Genomic DNA, 17,682 nt, shown 5'->3' with positions numbered 1-17,682 from the left:
TGTAGAGGCTTTGGTCCAGTCCATGCATGGTCCGTGGTTGGTGCTTCAGTCTCCACAAGCCCCTCTGGCCCCTGGTTAGTTGGCTCTTTTGGTCTTCTTGTGGAGCTTCTGTCACCTCCAGGTCCTTCTATTCGTCTCCCCACTTTCCCACAAGACACCCTATGCTTTGCCCAGTGTTTGGCTGTGAGTCTCCACATCTGTTTGGATCCACTGCTGGGTGTAGCCTCTAAGAGGATAGCTATGCTGGGAGATCAGACCTGGGGAGAGCAAGGGTGGGCGGAGGCATCTCTGACAAGCTGGAGACCCAGGACAGAGTATGCTTCTGGGAGGATATGGTGGTGACTGTAGCTGAGATTCTTAGTAGCAGGTGTTACGGAGCCTGAAGTGGACACCCTGTAACTAGACAGGACTCCTAGTGGAAGTAGGGGAACACCAACGAACCTACAAAAACTTTGACCCAAAATCTACCCTGCCTACAAGATGAGCAGGGATGAAGGTAGAGCAGAGATCGAGGGGATTTCCAACCAATGCCTGGCCCAAGCTGAGACCCACACCGAGGGAGAGAGCCAACCCCTGACACTATTAATAATACTCCGCTGTACTCACAGGAGCCTACCATAGCTGTCCTCTGAGATGCCCCGCCCTAAGGTAATCTTTGAAGACAGCCTGCTTGGACAAGGCTATCTATTGAGGAAAGCTAGGTAAGACTTTGCTTTCAACTCCTCCTGTGACCCGTGGTTAGGGATTGTTTAAGGTTGGTGGGGCTGTAGTCTCCTGAGAATGGTGTGGGATTTTGTAGATGGACAATAACCAAAGACTGGCCAGCGCTTTTTGAGTAAACATACTCTTTCGGAAGTGAACACATAAGCACCGGTATTACAAATCTCACAAATTAAACATTTTTAAAAGTAATGAAATATTTACCATAGAACATTAGATATGACTATATGTCTAGAGACATGGAAGGGGTTCAGCATTCATCACTGAGTACAAAAATAAACACCTAGAGCAACGTGTGTCATATAATATCAGTATAGAGCAAATACGATGAGAGTCTCTATCTATGAAGCTGGTAAACAGGTGTGTGTTTATTCTTAAAGAAAACACAGAAGAATATATGGCAAACTGTTCACAGTGACATTGGCCATGGGAGGAAGTGGGAGCTGTGTTGGAAATGCTAGCTTTTAATATCATATTTTTTTTTGTTATTCAGTGTTATTTGAATTGTTATGGTGACAACTTGCTCTAATAATAAAAATGATAAAGTTATCTAGTTCAACTGCTTTCATTGGTCAAGACAGGGGCAGAAAACTCTTCTTTCATTCCTGCCATCAGCCCAGCCCCACCACGCTTTCAGCTGGTCCCAAACCCTCCAAGAATTTATGCATCTTTATATATGCGTATATTTGGAAAGGAATTGTACGTATAGAGAGAACATTTTATGCTCTGCTTGTAAAATCATACTACATTACATGTTTTCTTTAACATTCCATTTCCCCTCTGATGTAGGAGATAAATAACCTCCCTGGAATCGTAGTACATTCTTCCTTCAGACCCAACATATCTCCTGACATGAAATTCAGAGAAATATGTATGGTAAAAAATTTTTTGAGCGATAAAATGTGTAGACAACTCACTGAATGAAACAAATTGATGATTTTGTTCTGATGTGCTTGGAGCAAACACTGAGGCACAGGCCCCATGTAGGGGAACAGCCCACAGCGCTATCCCGCTGCCCAGAATGGCATATAATTTAAACTTTGAGATGCTGGGACTCACTGCTGGACTCTGGGTGGAGCTCTGAGAGTGGAATGGGAGGATGGGGGGATGGAAGGACCTGGAGGGTTCAGGAGCCCCACAGGAGACCATCGAGGCCCGTAGGTCTGGACCCAGGGGGCCTGCACAAACTATTACACAACCCAGGACAATGCATGCAGTAAACTTAGACCCGTTGTTCAGATATAGCCAGTGGTCAACTCATTCTTCATAGTTGTCGGGGGGGGGGGGGGGGGAGCCCCTCTGGCACGAGCTCTAGGGCCGCCGACTGGATCACTTCTCCTTGGTGGGCAGGCCTGTTATTCAGATGAGACCTGATAGGCTGTAATCATATGGTGGGGGAAGAGGACCCTTCCGTCAGAGGTCTAGGGGAGGGGAATGGGTGGAAGAGGGACCAGAGAGTGGGAATCACAAGATACAGGTGAAGGGATAACAATCAGGATATAATCTGAATAAATTATAATGAATTAAAATTTAAAAATTTAAACTTGAAATTTTGTGTGGATTAAAAAATTCAAATATCAATAACTGTCATTTAGATTTTTCATTATTTGTACCATGGTTGATGGTGAGTGAGTACATAGAATCTGGAAAGAGCTCTGATGAGGGCTGGAATAGTGACTTTAAGACTAAAAGAGCATCCCACCATTGCCCCCGGAACAGCATTGCCACCTTCACTACCTCTTCCCACTGAATTGCACCTTTGACTAAGAGAAGACACTACAAAATAAATAAATAAATAAATAAATAAATAAATAAATAGGAAGCACCATAAGTCTTTTAATGTAGGTTTTATAAAAAATTATGTACATCTTGTAAAAAATGAAAGTTCAGAACTCATTGATACAAAGCAGCTTCAAGCAGTAGAGTAGCAGTCACATTTAACTGGAGTCAAATGTCCCAGAATTCAGACCGCAGAAAGGACCCTTCAGGGACTGAGCTTCCACGCCCCCCACAGCAGAGGCTGGTCTGTGAAGGGGAAAGGCCTCCTCTCTGCACGCCACGCCCCCCACAGCAGAGGCTGGTCTGTGAAGGGGAAAGGCCTCCTCTCTGCACGCCACGCCCAGGGCACTCCTTCCTTCTCGCTGCCCAGCAGCTCACACAGTGGGGTAGATGGCGTATGTAGCAATTCCACAGTTGTTGTTCTGGTCTTTGGCCATCTTTATGTAGCCGCCCATGCCCCACTTTTCACCCCAGCTGGAAGAAGAGCACGTTGGCCGTTTAGTAGAAGGCACTCAGCACAGACACCTCACTACACTACCTCACACTGACACGCAGAGACGGAGGCCACACGCAACAGGCAGGAGGAGAGAAGGCAGGACTCAACTCTTGGACACCACCTGTTGCATCACACATGACTGGGAATCACAGCAGAGAAAGGACAGAGCATCGCCCACGCACATTTGGCTCACAACTAGACATGCTGTGGTTCAAGTTCCATCCTAACACTCCTTACACCATGTCGTACTGTGATTACCACACCTTGAAACTTCTTTTTCCAAATATGTGGGATAAACTGCTGAAACCAGCCCCCAATACTGCCTGCACACAGTGTTTCAAACATGAGTGTTGTGGGCTCTGTATACCTGTTCTTGACCAGCCAGTATTTCCTGCCATCTGACTCTTCACCATAGCCCACCACCAGCACAGCATGGTCCAGGCTACGGCTGCTACAGTCTGGCTCATAGTACATGCCTGGAAGAAAAAATCCCAGCAGAATGAGAGGCTCCCGTGGCCAACAGTGACCACCTCACCAACAGCCATGGAAACATTTTCAATTTCAGTGCAAATCAGGACTGATTCGGGTTTGGCAAGGCTTGGGACATCAGCTCTTATGTAACATAACAGAAGTAAAGGTTAGTGTAAATCCTCAGAAAAACTCATAGGAGGACGGAGGTAAGAAACCTCAACCCCCTGGAATCAGGAGTCTCCCCTAAAACTGATCTGGAAACGTGGAATATCTACGAAGGTTCAGCAACTTCAGAAAATCATTAAGCCACACGGAACCTGATTTTGCCCATTAAAAAACTAGGGATGAGCTAGTTCCCATGAGCATGTATTTAATTAATGATTAATATATTAATATATAATAAAAATGATAATATATAAAATAATTAATAAACATTGTGTTTTTTATTAATGCCAAGTAAAAATAGCACACAAATACTGCTCCTGTGGAACGTAAATGTCTACAACTGAACGTAGTTACATATCTTATGTACCAAAAAGTCATCAAATCCCCAGGCTGTGGTGGAGCACCACCTGTCGCTATGACTGCTGGAAGGAAGCAGGCTTACCGCCTTTATAGAACCTGAAGGAGTGGTGACGAGTGTCGATTCCAACTGAGATGGGCCCCACAGTGGCCACGGCCTTCATCAGGGCATCCTCACTCAGTGGGACTCTCACAAAGCCTGTGACATTAGCTGCAGAATATTTAGGATCATACCTGCAGGGTCCATTCTTGGAAAGACAAAGGCAAAGCAACAACAAACATCATGGTTATTGCCATCCACCTCCTGGGGAGCACGAGTCAACTACACTTAGCTGAGTTGTCACCCACACAGGTGACTCAGCGTTTGCTGCTGAGGACCCCCAAGTGTATGTGCTTATCGCATGTCTCAGGACCCGACAAGCCGGTAGATTTCCCTCGCTGGTGGAAGCTAACTCTTGTGTCTTCAGTGACATGGAGATTCCTGTAGACCATAACTCTGCACAGTGGGAGAAATCCGTGCTCCTTGTGCAATGCTTTACATGTTCTCCATGTGCCTAGCACAGTGACAGCTACATGGAAACCACACATGGAACCCATGGGATCCACCTGCACAGGATGACACTTCCTGCCAGAACTTAGAGTTCAGTAGGAAGGATTCCACCATGAAAACAAGTTCTGGGGACAGAAGATTAACTTTGCAATTGTCCTGCTCTCTATACCTAGTCAGGAAAAACAACATCGTAGGGTTTGTACCTACCCGTGCTTCATATGCATAGGACGCCCCTGTGTCCAGGCCTCTGTTTTCCAATATATACTGGAAGGCAGACGCCATCAAGCCCCCATCGCAGCCTTGGTTGCCATATGACCAGGAGCAGTCCACTAGGTTCTGTTCACTCAGAGAGGTCAGGTTGCCTGTTTTCCGGAATATTTGTCCTTCTAGGGAACCAACTGCACTAAAAGCCCAACAAGCACCACACTTGCCCTAAGAAAAAAGATAAAGCTGTCACCTAGAAAGCAGAGCAGGTGTTTGGCAGCAATGCACATGACACAATAACTTTACAACCAATGGACTGTATGGAGCTCTACAGTCAGCAACACAAGGATGACATTTCCTCCCTGGCTTCCTGGTGGGCAGTGATGCCCAACCATGTGCCATGTCCTACCTGGTTTTTCACAGGGGTCACATAGCCATGCTGTCTCCAATCCACAGACTTGGGGACATCACCCAGCAAAGGCTCCTGGAAGACGCTCATCTCCTGGGGTCCCAGGCTTTGAAAGCCAGTCATCAATGCCCTGAATTCTGTGTTGGTCTTAAAGAAGAAGGAACCAGGTCATTGCAATGGGGGAGGTGACCCACAAAGGATCCACGGGAGGAGGCATCACGTTGCGTCCCCCATGTCGCACTCACCAGATCCCCAAAGGCGTTCATCTCCAAGCTGAAGCCGTGCTTCCCGCTCACATACTCCTTGTTGTGCAGCTCGATCATCTTCCTGTTGTTCTCCCACACCGCTCTCTTCTGTCCTTCCTCACTCTGGAGTGAATGCAGTGGGTGCTCGGACTCTGTGCCTCAAGCCCAACCCTACCTCCCTCCGTGTGCCCACTGCTACAGATGATGGGAGCTACATAAGGGGCACACCTCTGGAAGCTAGACCCCATGCCAACAGTGTGGCTTGCCACCAGTGTCCATAGAGCATGCCATGTGGTCATGCCAGGGAGGGACTGGCTTCCACAGTGCAAACTCTCTATAAACTTGCCACAGCGAGGACCATTGTCTCTGTGCTGCCTCTGGACTTTTCTATGGTACCAACCATGCTGTATGTTTTCTCATGACTTGTCTTCCATTCCTGCCATTCAGAATCCAAACTGGGGTCACGTGTTGGGGCAGCTGAGATCATCCCCAAGCAAAGAGTTGCCAGGAAGAAAATTGGAATCATGTTTCCAAGACCTAGACATGATGAAGAAATGAGATTCTGATCATACAAACTCTTCAATAAATCCTTGTTTTTTGTAGAGTCCAATTATTTTAACTATCTTTCAGTGATTGTTGATATGCCTACGAATGATTTTGGCTTACAGCACATATACAAAAGAAATTCCATGAGTCAACCAAAATGAGGAGCAGCTGCCCAGGCACCGAGGATTTGGAATGAGTGCGCACTGTACACCTAGTTCACCATAGGGCCTGGATGAACTTGTGGTTCAAAGCTTAAAGCAACAACTAACTTCTTAAGAGACAGTTGGCCCAGGTTTTGTTCCATTGATAGTGAGGTCTCCTAAAGTAATCATAACTTATACACAATGTGATCCCTCATGACATGCAAAGAGAGCTACAAGACTTTGGAGGGCGTAACAAGACATTTTTTTTCTTGGTCAGTATACATCTAGGGCTAGAATATGCACAGGCATTTCTCTTCTGAAATATTACTGGAATGCCCTCCACAGAAAATATGGGAAGGAAAATATGAGGAATCTGCCTGCTCCACAAAATGTGATGTGCCTTTAAGAATTCTACCTAGTATCAATGAGAGGTGTCCCATGGCTGACACAGGAGGCTCTAGTCACCAATTAAGGTGGGAAACAAGATAGACCAATGCCAGATTTAGGCTTCATAAGGTTTTGCATGGGGCACTCCAGAAAGGGCCATGCCAGAGTCATACCACATGCTACTCCTTGGGTACCTGCCCGATGAGACCAGAGGATTGTCCCCAACCTTGTTTGCAGGAGAATGATGTCCCCTTTTGCCTAGAGAGTGATGGTCATGGCAGCTTATATACAGAACAAACTGGTCCTCCATGTGTCCATAGGACCAGAGGCAGTCCACTAGGCTCTGCTCACTCAAAGGGATCAGTTTGCCTGGTTTTACATTATTGATACTGCACATACTTTGTCTCCTGAAAGATCTGGTGTTCTCCTGGGTTTCCCCACCCAACCTCCTCTTCATCCTCCACTAAGGATGATACTGCCATTCCTGAGGGAGCTGTACCATGCTACAAGGAGGCTCTCTAGGTACTCCTCCAATGTCAGTTCCCAGTCTGCCTTGTTAGAGCTATGGGGCTCACCTGGGATGTCCAGCGGTGGGCAGGCGAGCTTCACAGTCTCTGGTCCTCAGAGGTTGCTGAGATCGCAGGCTCTGTCCCAGCTGCATGTAGATCCAGGCTTTAAAGCCCAAATCTGCGGCTCCAGGACAGTGTCCCTGCCCAGTTGCCCCTCCCTGCAATTGACTGGGTGGGCAACTGGACTATACCTCCAGGCTGTGGGACACATACTGACACTGATTGCCATCCTGTCCTGGGGCACTGGGTGTGGGCTGCCTAGGTGGACTGTGGAGATGGGAACAGTGGGTCCCTGCTTAGGACCATAGAGTGTGAGTCCAGTGACATTAGCTGAGAAAGTCCTCTTACAGAGAGCTTGGCTCTTGAGTCATGATAGAGAGTTCTAGCTAACTGTGTGTAGTTTTCCAACCTAATGCCTCCTTTCCCTTAGAAGTGGAGATTTTGGTTAAAATCATAGGCAGCTCTGCTCTGTGAGCCATTGCATCCTAGCCCAGTGTCTCTCCTTTAACTGACAGCTGAGCTGGGCCTCCAGGTGGTTACAGACTCTGGGCTCCTTCTCCCCAGTGTCAGGGAGGAGGACAACTGGGTCTCTAAGAATCTTTAGAGGAAGGCGATCCCTGATCAGGGAGGAGATAGCCAAAGGCAAAGTCAGTGGTGGACCGTGTCCTGAGTGAGAGTGTCCTGAGACTGTGGGCACTTGTCACTCATCTCCTCCTGTCTTCTCGCTCTGGGTCTTTCTTCTCTCAGATGTCTAGCTACAGCAGAAGTTGTGAAGTCTTTTCCCAAACATAGGCGAAGAAATCAAAGAAATCCAGTATTGTGGATTCTTCTTTGATTTTGGCTCTGTGTTTACATTATATTTTCTCAGTTGCTGCCTTAGGGTTGGATTTAGGAGTGTTGCTTTCACAGTGGCTAACGCCACATGTGCGATTGGGTTTGAAAGCTTTAGGTGAGGGAAACATAGTAAATAAACAATGTGAAGTAATAGCTCTTCTCGTTGTCCAATTAATGAAAATAAACACAACTGTTCTCACCCCTCCTTATACTCTAGAAAACAAGTTTTAGTGAAGTATCACTGTGATCTTTCTCGAACAGTCTTTACTAATCAGGTCGAACAGTCTTTACTAATCAGGTCCTGCGTTGTTTTTTTTTTTTTTAATTAAATTCTATAGTCAGATGACATTCTTAGCTGTATGATTCTGTCCACTTAAGACTCTATTGATGATCTATTTAGAAACAAAATCAGACCTATAACATTTTCATGGTGATATGATAGACTTAACATGGGAAGTGACCTTTCAGGAGCACATATGTGAATCAGTGGCACACACAGTCTTGCAGCTGTCACCACCACTGGTCTTCAGAGTCTATCATTCCATATCTATAAACTGAAATTCTGTTCTCAATCTCTCCTCTCTCAAGTCCTGCATCCGCCTCTCTGATTTCTGTGTTTGAGTTTGAGGCAGAAAGTGTGAATCCTCCTCTACCTTTCAGCCATGTGGAAAGTAAATTGCTATTTCAACTGTAGAAAGAGATGTGACCATTACATCATGAACAGCTGCTTTCTGAAGCTGAGTTCGTCCTCCATATGGGGATCTCATGCTTTGCTTATCTACTCAGCCCTGCTCAACCATTGGCTGACTTTGCACCTGCCTCTTGCTAGTAACATGGCTTGCTGTCCCACTAGGTGACACATATATTTCCAACCTCTGCCTTTTGTCCTCTTGGGCACACATCCAGAAGGGCAGCTGATGGTTGTCGAATTCTCTGCATCAGTTTTCTCCACGATCCACAGAGCAGGCACCACTGCACTTAACCTCCATTCATGCCCAAGGGTGTTGATTTCAGACTCTCCCTGGCACATGGTGACTCACGACACCTGTTTCTCATTTTGAAGATGTCTTCCCCAACCGTGTGGAGAGGTTCTGAGCTATGTTTCCCAAGAATCAGTGCTGTGGAGAATCTTTTCATGGTCTCATTTCTCAAAGGTTTCTTACTCACAGGAAAGGCTCTATTAATTCTTTATTAGTTTGTTTAGTTTGTTGTTTGGTGAGTTTTTAAGAGTTTTAAATTTTATATATGTATTTTGGTTATTCATATAAGAATGTTACACACACAGACCTTACACACACAGACACACACACACACACACACACGTATTGTGTCACCTGAGTGAAGAGAACAACTTGTGGCAAGCCAATAGCATGTGGGTTCTGAGTAAAGATCAAATCATGTTTTTCTTATCTTTATGTTACATGAAAAAAATCAATAAAAATTCCTCTTCAACAATGTGGCCCGTATGTTTTGACCTAGGTGTATAAAACACCCACTTGGTTCTGAGAAACAATGACCCATTTCCTGTCAAGCAATGCTACCTGAGAAGTGTTCCTCTAACCTCGCACCCAGCCTTTCTCACTGAGCTGCTTCAGCACTGCTCTCTGAGCTGGCCTGTCACTGAGCAGGACAGCAGGACAGCATCCCAGAGGGCTTGCCCTCTCCTGGGAGGAAGGAATGCTGCAGAGAGGCAGGAAGATGCTGAGCAGCCCCACCTAGTTGCACTTTCCCATTGGAATCAGAAGCTTTTGGGAAACCACATTCCATCAGGGTTGTGTGTTCCTCATCAAACCTAAGCTCACACGGGTTCCCTGGACATTTGTACCTTAGCGTTTCAATTCCTCATAGCATTTACATTTGCCTAAATAAGCAGATATCTTGTGCCTTTCACATATTACTCTTTCTTTTTTTTTAACTTTTGTATTATTTTTGATATAATTTAATTACATTTCCTCCTCCCTTTCCCTCCTTCAACCCCTGTTAGGTGCCCCTCCTTGTTCCTCAGCTTCATGGACCATTTTTCGTAAACTGTTTTTACATGCATATAAGTATTTGCATCTGTCTTTTTCTGGAAAACTGTAACCAACCAAAATGCCAGTTGGTGGAGTCCAGTCTCATTGGGTACATCTACAAAACACTTCTACACCTAAGGCCCAGGGAACATATGAGAAAGAGTTCATAAAGATTGCAAGAGGTAGGGGATTAAGGTATTTGTTGTGAGCTTGTTTCTCCTTATAACACTGGAAACTTAGTCATAAAAGTTTACCAAAATAACTGAATAACCCAGGGCCCATGTCAACTGTGACAGCTATAAAATAGGAGAAAACTATTACAGCTGCCCTTACCATGCCCAAAGGGATCCCACTTTACAATCAGACAATGAAACTCAAGTTTTGGAATGTAGGGAAAGAAATTTAATCAAGGGAACTAAAGCCATCAATACTCACATCAGTTACTGAAACACCTGTTCATACAGAATCTGTGAAACGATCGTGCGCCCAGATCACATCACACTCTCGAGTCCCATGATGTCCCCCTGTGTACTTCCTTGTCACATCCACTTATTGTCAAGAGCCAGAATGTCCTTACAGCAGGAGCTCCTCCTCCCCAGACCTGTCTGATGACACACCCTCTCTGAGCAGGATCTTCCTACTCCATGGGCCCAGCATTTGCTCACACTGGCCTGTCTGCAGCCATAGCCCTGCAGCTGTGCTGAGCAGCACACCCTCATTTCTGATGCCTCTTCATTGTATGTCCATGTTCTGAGCCCCACTGGGCCCCTTGGCCACAAACCCACCTTCCCTGCATTGTGTGTGTTGCTTCAGATGGCTCTCTCACTATAGTCCCTCATCACCAAGGCAGCAGTGACTGTCCCCATGGTCCTTAATGAAGTCTTCTCAGTCATGCTGTTGAGTCCCATGGAGCAAGTTTTCTTTAAGCTGCACTTCCCATGTCATTTATTCATGCATTCATATTAAATGTACATTTATTTCCATTTTCTGAATTCCATATATTCATACTTCATTCCCAACAGGACCTCCTCTCTGTCCCCCAGTTCCTCTGCTTTGTACTTCCTCTCAAATTCACAACTTCTTCTTTCTCTTTTAAGTATTATTGTGCCACAAACTCCAACTCTTTCCTAGTGTCTCCCTCTCCCTCTCTTCCTCTCTCTCTAGTATTGTAGGATGTGAGAACTCACCCTCATCAAATGAGGCAGTGGCTTTTTGTTTTTTTGTTTTGATTTGATTTTGTTTTTGTTTTTGTTTTGTTTTTGTTTTTGTTTTTGAGTCCTGGTGCCTTGATGCCTCCAGAGACGAACATACAAAGCAAATGGTCAGGGCTGAGAGGAGGGATACAGCTGAAGACTCAAAAGCTTGGTTGTGTTTCTGAGCTCTGCTGCTCTGGCCAGCATGGAAATCACTTTCCCTTATTAAGAGAGTGTGTAACACCACCTGTCATCCTCATCTCCACGGCAACAACCACTCACACCTGTAAGGTGCTTCACTCAAGGCAGCTGCTCTGCATTGGAAATGATCTTAGGTGTGAAGTTTCCAATCAGCAGCGTGTGCATTCCTGGCAACTTGCTACAACAGCACCTTCTCTGACTCCAGGATCAGATACAGTGTGCAGCTCAGCATGCATTGCTCCTGGGCCTTCCATGTGATCTGACCCACTGTCTGTGAAGTGCTGTCCCAGTTGTTCTGCCAGAGTGACAGGAGGAGGAGCAGGTGCGAGGAGCTCAGAGCTGTGCCTGGAGCCTCAGTGTGGCTCAGTTTGACACCATCTGCATTAGAGCCACCACAGCTGCATTCTCCTCTAGCAAAGCTTCCACTGCCCAGAGTAACCAGTCCTCAGGGGTGGGGCCATTCTTTCCCTGGGACGCCCAGCTCAGGCATGTGTGCACCTGGCTGTCTCCATACAAACATCTCCACTCTCCTCACCGTGGGCCCTGATGGCACAGGTTTCAATCTTGGCCTTGTATGTACTTTGTAAATTTGTAATATATATCATCACTTCTGTGAGCACACTGCACGTAACATAAATTTCCCATCTCAAGGTGAATATCTGTGTCTACATGATCTTCATAGTGTCACGCATCCATCACTGTCATCTAGATCCTGTACACTTAGAGCACGTCACAATTTGTCCCTGGTTTGTTGGTCACATGTAGTGTGAATTCCCCTCCCCCACACTTCCATAAACTGCCCTTCTTCTCTACGGGCTTGTCTGCTCTACACATGTCATAAAGAGATTCATAATCCATGCAGTCTTTTGTGCCTGGCATAGTCAAGAAGAGGCTTTTATGGTTCATCCTTTCTGCAGATGGTGCCAGTACTTTACGTGCTTTCAGGGTTGAAAATATTCCTTTATATGGGTACACGTTTTCTTTACCCAGTCTATATTGCAGAGTTATTTGTTTCCCCCCCCAACCTTTGGATATTATGTATAATGGCTGCAGAACATTTGTGCATGGTATTTTGCATTGGTATACATTTTCTTTTCTCCTGAGTGCATGTATAGGAGGAGGAATTCTGTTTTCTTTTTGAGAACTCACCCTCGTTGTCCACAAACAATGATTTTTTAAATTATAAACTGTTTATTGATACTCACAAGAAATATATACCAGTTTGCACTCCATCATTCATTGGCTTATTGTGTAAATATATTGAATTAAGGTATTTATTATCTTTTAATAAATATTTATTTTTATTTAATTAAATTATTAAGATTACAACTCAATTATTATCCCATCACTTGTATTCTCCTATTCCTCCCTCCCTCTCTCTTTTTTATATTTTAGTAATTTATTCATATACACCTCAATTGTTATCCCATCCCTTGTATCCTCCCATTCCTCGCTCCCTCCTGCTTCCCCCCTACTCCCTTCCTCTATGGCTGTGACTGAGGGGGACCACCTCCCCCTTTATACATTCTCCACCTTTGAGTGGAGAGTAAGGTCTGACTTTCATATAAACTCTGGGGCCCCATTTTTGACCACGTTCTCTTGATGGGGAGGTCAGGTGGCACTCAGAGGAACGATAACAGGTCACCAGGAAGAGACTCGATACCCTCCCTCCCTCTTTCACCCTATTCCCTTCCCCTAGGTCTATGGTGGAGGGGAACCTCCTCCCTAACTATATGGTCATAGGCTACCAAGTCTCATCTTGGTAGGCTGCGTATTTTTTCTCTGAGCGCCACCAGGCCTCCCCAACAAAGGGTAGTGGTCAAATATGGGGCACCAGAGTTCATGTCAGAGTCAGTCCCTGGTCTCCACATAACTGTGGAGAATGTCCTGTCCATTGGCTAGATGAGAGCAGGTGTTCGATGTTTACTATTGTATTGTCCTTGGTTAGTGAAATAGTTTGAGCAGACCCTCCTGGGGCTTGATCCATCTGTCACGATGTTCTTCTTGTAGGTTTCTAGGACCCTCAGGATCCTTTTATATCCTCATCTCCTATAGTTCTTTTACCTAGAGTCCCAGGGGGATGTCCTTACATCTCTCCCAATCTCCTGGTAAGTGAAAACTTTCATGGCACATACCTTTTGGGCTAGTGCCCAATTATAAGTGAGTGTATACCATGTGAGTCTTTCTGACAATGAAAGGGTGTTCCTATTTTAAACAGTATATATATATATATATTTTTTTTTTTTGAAACAGTGTTTCTGGAATTTTCAACAGGAATATTGAATGACTGAGAAAAACTTAAAGAAATGCTCAGCGTCTTTAGTCATCAGAGAAATGCAAAGCAAAACGACTCTGAGATTCCATCTTACACCCATCAGAATGGCTAAGACCAAAAATTCATGTGACACCACATGCTGGCGAGATGTGGAGAAAGAGGAATACTCCTTCATTGCTGGTGGGAATGCAAACTTGTACAACCAGTTTGGAACTCTATCTGGGGCTTTCTCAGAAAACTGGGAATAGGGCTTCCTCAATACCCAGCTATTCCACTCCTTGGAATATACCCAGAAAATGCTCCACCACACAACAAGGATGCATGTTCAACCAGGTTCACAGCAGCCTTATTCATAATAGGCAGAAACAGCCAAAATTCCCCTCACTTGAAGAATGGATAAAGAAACTGTGGTACATTTACACTATGGAATACTACGCAGCTATTAAAAACAAGGAAACCCCAAAGTTTGTGGACAAATGGATGGGACTAGAAATAATCATACGGAGTGAGTTAACCCAGAGTCAGAAAGACTTACATGGTATACACTCACTTATAATTGTGCACTAGCCCAAAAGGCATGTGCCATGAAAGTTTTCACTTACCAGGAGATTGGGATAGATGTAAGGACATACCCCTGGGACTCTAGGGAAGAGAAATATAGGAGATGGGAGAAAAGAGGGATTCAGAGGGTTCTAGAAACCTACAAGAAGAACATCATGACAGGTGGAATAGGGCCCAGGGGCAGCGTTGCTCAAACTATTATGCTAACCAAGGACAATACAATAGTAAACAACGAACACCTACTCTGATGGAGCCAATGGACAGGACATTCTCCACAGTTATGTAGAGACCAGGGACTGACTCTGACATAAAATCTGGTACTCTATATTTTACCACCTCCCCTTGTTGGGGAGGCCTGGTGGCACTCAAGGAAAGAATAAGCAGCCTACCAGGTGAGACTTGATAGCCTATGACCATTTAGGGGGGGAGGAGGTCCCCCTCGGTCATAGACCTATGGAGGGGGGAATAGGGTGAAAGCAGGAGGAAGGGATGAATGGGAAGATACAACTGATGGGATAACAACTGAGTTATAATCTTAATAAATTAATTAAACAAAAATAAACATATATTAAAAGGTAATAAATACCTTAATTCAATATATTTATAAAATAAGCCAATGAATGATGGAGTGCAAGCCGGTATACATTTCTTGTGAGTATCAATAAACAGTCTTTTAATAAAAAATCATTGCTTGTGGAAATATCTGGTGAGTCCTCAAAAAGAAAACAGAATTGTTCTTCCCATACATACACTCAGGAAAAAAGAAAATGTATGCCAATGCAAAATCCCATGCATAAATGTTCTGTGACCATTATACATAATCTCCAAAGCTTGAGGGGAAAAAACAAATGACTCTCCAATATAGACTGGATAGACAAAATGTGTGTCCACATGAAGGAGTATTTTCACACATATACATACATACAAACATACACACAAAATACATACAAGGCCAAGATTGAAACCTGTGCCATCAGGGCCCATTGTAGGAGGGTAGAGGTGTTTGTATGGAGACAGCCAGGTGCACACATGCCTGAGCTGGGTGTCCCAGGGAAAGAATGGCCCCACCCCTGAGGACTGGTTACTCTGGGCAGTGGAAGCTTTGCTAGAGGAGAATGCAGCTGTGGTGGCTCTAATGCAGATGGTGTCAAACTGAGCCACACTGAAGCTCCAGGCACAGCTCTGAGCTCCTCGCACCTGCTCCTCCTCCTGTCACTCTGGCAGAACCACTGGGACAGCACCTCACAGACAGTGGGTCAGATCACATGGAAGGCCCAGGAGCAATGCGAGCTGAGCTGCACGCTGTATCTGATCCTGGAGTCAGAGAAGGTGCTGTTGTAGCAAGTTGCCAGGAACGCACACGCTGCTGATTGGAAACTTCACACCTAAGATCATTTCCATTGCAGAGCAGCTGCCTTGAGTGAAGCACCTTACAGGTGTGAGTGGTTGCTGCCGTGGAGATGAGGATGACAGGTGGTGTTACACACTCTCTTAATAAGGGAAAGTGATTTCCATGCTGGCCAGAGCAGCAGAGCTCAGAAACACAACCAAGCTTTTGAGTCTTCAGCTGTATCCCTCCTCTCAGCCCTGACCATTTGCTTTGTATGTTCGTCTCTGGAGGCATCAAGGCACCAGGACTCAAAAACAAAAACAAAAACAAAAACAAAACAAAAACAAAAACAAAATCAAATCAAAACAAAAAAACAAAAAGCCACTGCCTCATTTGATGAGGGTGAGTTCTCACATTCTACAATACTAGAGAGAGAGGAAGAGAGGGAGAGGGAGACACTAGGAAAGAGTTGGAGTTTGTGGCACAATAATAATTAAAAGAGAAAGAAGAAGTTGTGAATTTGAGAGGAAGTACAAAGCAGAGGAATTGGGGGAGAGAGACGAGGGCCTGTTGGGAATGCAGTACGCATTTAGGGAAGTCAGAAAAATGCACACAAATGTACATTTAATAGGAGTTCATAAATAAATGACATGGGAAGTGCAGCTTAAAGAAAACTTGCTCCATGGGACTCAACAGCATGGCTGAGAAGACTTCATTAAGGACCATGGGGACAGTCACTGCTGCCTTGGTGATGAGGGACTATAGTGAGAGAGCCATCTGAAGCAACACACACAATGCAGGGAAGGTGGGTTTGTGGCCAAGGGGCCCAGTGGGGCTCAGAACATGGACATACAATGAAGAGGCATCAGAAATGAGGGTGTGCTGCTCAGCACAGCTGCAGGGCTATGGCTGCAGACAGGCCAGTGTGAGCAGATGCTGGGCCCATGGAGTAGGAAGATCCTGCTCAGAGAGGGTGTGTCATCAGACAGGTCTGGGGAGGAGGAGCTCCTGCTGTAAGGACATTCTGGCTCTTGACCATAAGTGGATGTGACAAGGAAGTACACAGGGGGACATCATGGGAATTGAGAGTGTGATGTGATTTGGACGCACGATTGTTTCACAGATTCTGTATGAACAGGTGTTTCAGTGACTGATGTGAATATTGATGGCTTTAGTTCCCTTGATTAAATTTCCTTCCCTACATTCCAAAACTGGAGTTTCATTGTCTGATTGTAAAGTGGGATCCCTTTGGGCATGGTAAGGGCAGTTGTAATAGTTTTCTCCTATTTTATAGCTGTCACAGTTGACATGGGCCCTGGTTTATTCAGTTATTTTGGTAAACTTTTATCAGTAAGTTTCCAGTGTTATGAGGAGAAAGAAGCTCACAACCCATACCTTAATCCCCTAGCTCTTGCAATCTTTATGAACTCTTTCTCATAGCTTCCTTGTGCTTTAGGTGTGGAAGTGTTTTGTAGATGTACCCAATGGGTGGTTATGGTTTCCTAGAAAAAATAGATGCAAATACTTATATGCATATAAAAACAGTTCATGAAGTTTGGTCCATGAAGCTGAGGAACAAGGAGGGACACCTAACAGGGGTTGAAGGAGGGAAAGGGAGGAGGAAATGTAATTAAATTATAATATAAAAAATAATACAAAAGTAAAAAGAAGAAAGTGTAATATGTGAAGGGCACAAGATATCTGCTTATTTAGGCAAATGTAAATGCTATGAGGAATTGAAACGCTAAGGTACCAATGTCCAGGGAACCCGTGTGTGAGCTTAGGTTTGATGAGGAACGCACAACCCTGCTGGAATGTGGTTTCTCAAAAGCTGCTGACTCCATTGGGAAAGTGCAACTAGGTGGGTCTGCTTGGGATCTTCCTGCCTCTCTGCAGCATTCCTTCCTCCCAGGTGAGGGCAAGCCCTCTTGGGTGATGGCCTACTGTCCTGTTCAGTGACAGGCCAGCTAAGAGAGCTGTGCTGAGGACACTCAGTGAGAAATGCTGGGTGAAAGCTTAGAGGAAGACGTCTAGGGTAGCATTGCATGGCAGGAAATGGGTCATCGTTTCCCAGAACCAAGTGGGTTGTTTACCCACTTAGGCAGATAAATAGGGGCCACATTGTTGAAGAGGAATTTTTATTGATTTTTTCATGTAACATAAAGATAAGAAAAAACATAATTTGATCTGTACTCAGAACCCACATGCTATTGGCTTGCCACAAGTTGTTCTCTT

The 17,682-nt window shown here is 45.0% G+C and overlaps 1 protein-coding gene across 1 annotated transcript; it reads right to left on the bottom strand.

Moving 5' to 3' along the window:
* Positions 1-2,873: 2,873 nt before the first annotated feature.
* On the bottom strand, positions 2,874-5,928 carry LOC311598753 (procathepsin L-like; the record flags this gene model as incomplete). Its single annotated transcript, XM_084784094.1, has 7 exons — positions 5,797-5,928; positions 5,397-5,519; positions 5,152-5,298; positions 4,746-4,970; positions 4,074-4,236; positions 3,363-3,471; positions 2,874-2,973 (listed from the first exon to the last, which is right to left on the bottom strand). The coding sequence occupies exons 1-7, from the start codon at positions 5,920-5,922 to the stop codon at positions 2,874-2,876; spliced, it is 993 nt and encodes a 330-aa protein (XP_084640220.1). The 5' UTR covers positions 5,923-5,928.
* Between the last annotated feature and the right edge of the window lie 11,754 nt (positions 5,929-17,682).

This window comes from Acomys minous, assembly GCF_964271855.1.
Source record: "Acomys minous genome assembly, chromosome: 5".
NCBI lineage: Eukaryota > Metazoa > Chordata > Mammalia > Rodentia > Muridae > Acomys > Acomys minous.
Note: the sequence above shows the minus strand (reverse complement) of the source record. Positions and strands in the feature narration are given on the sequence as shown.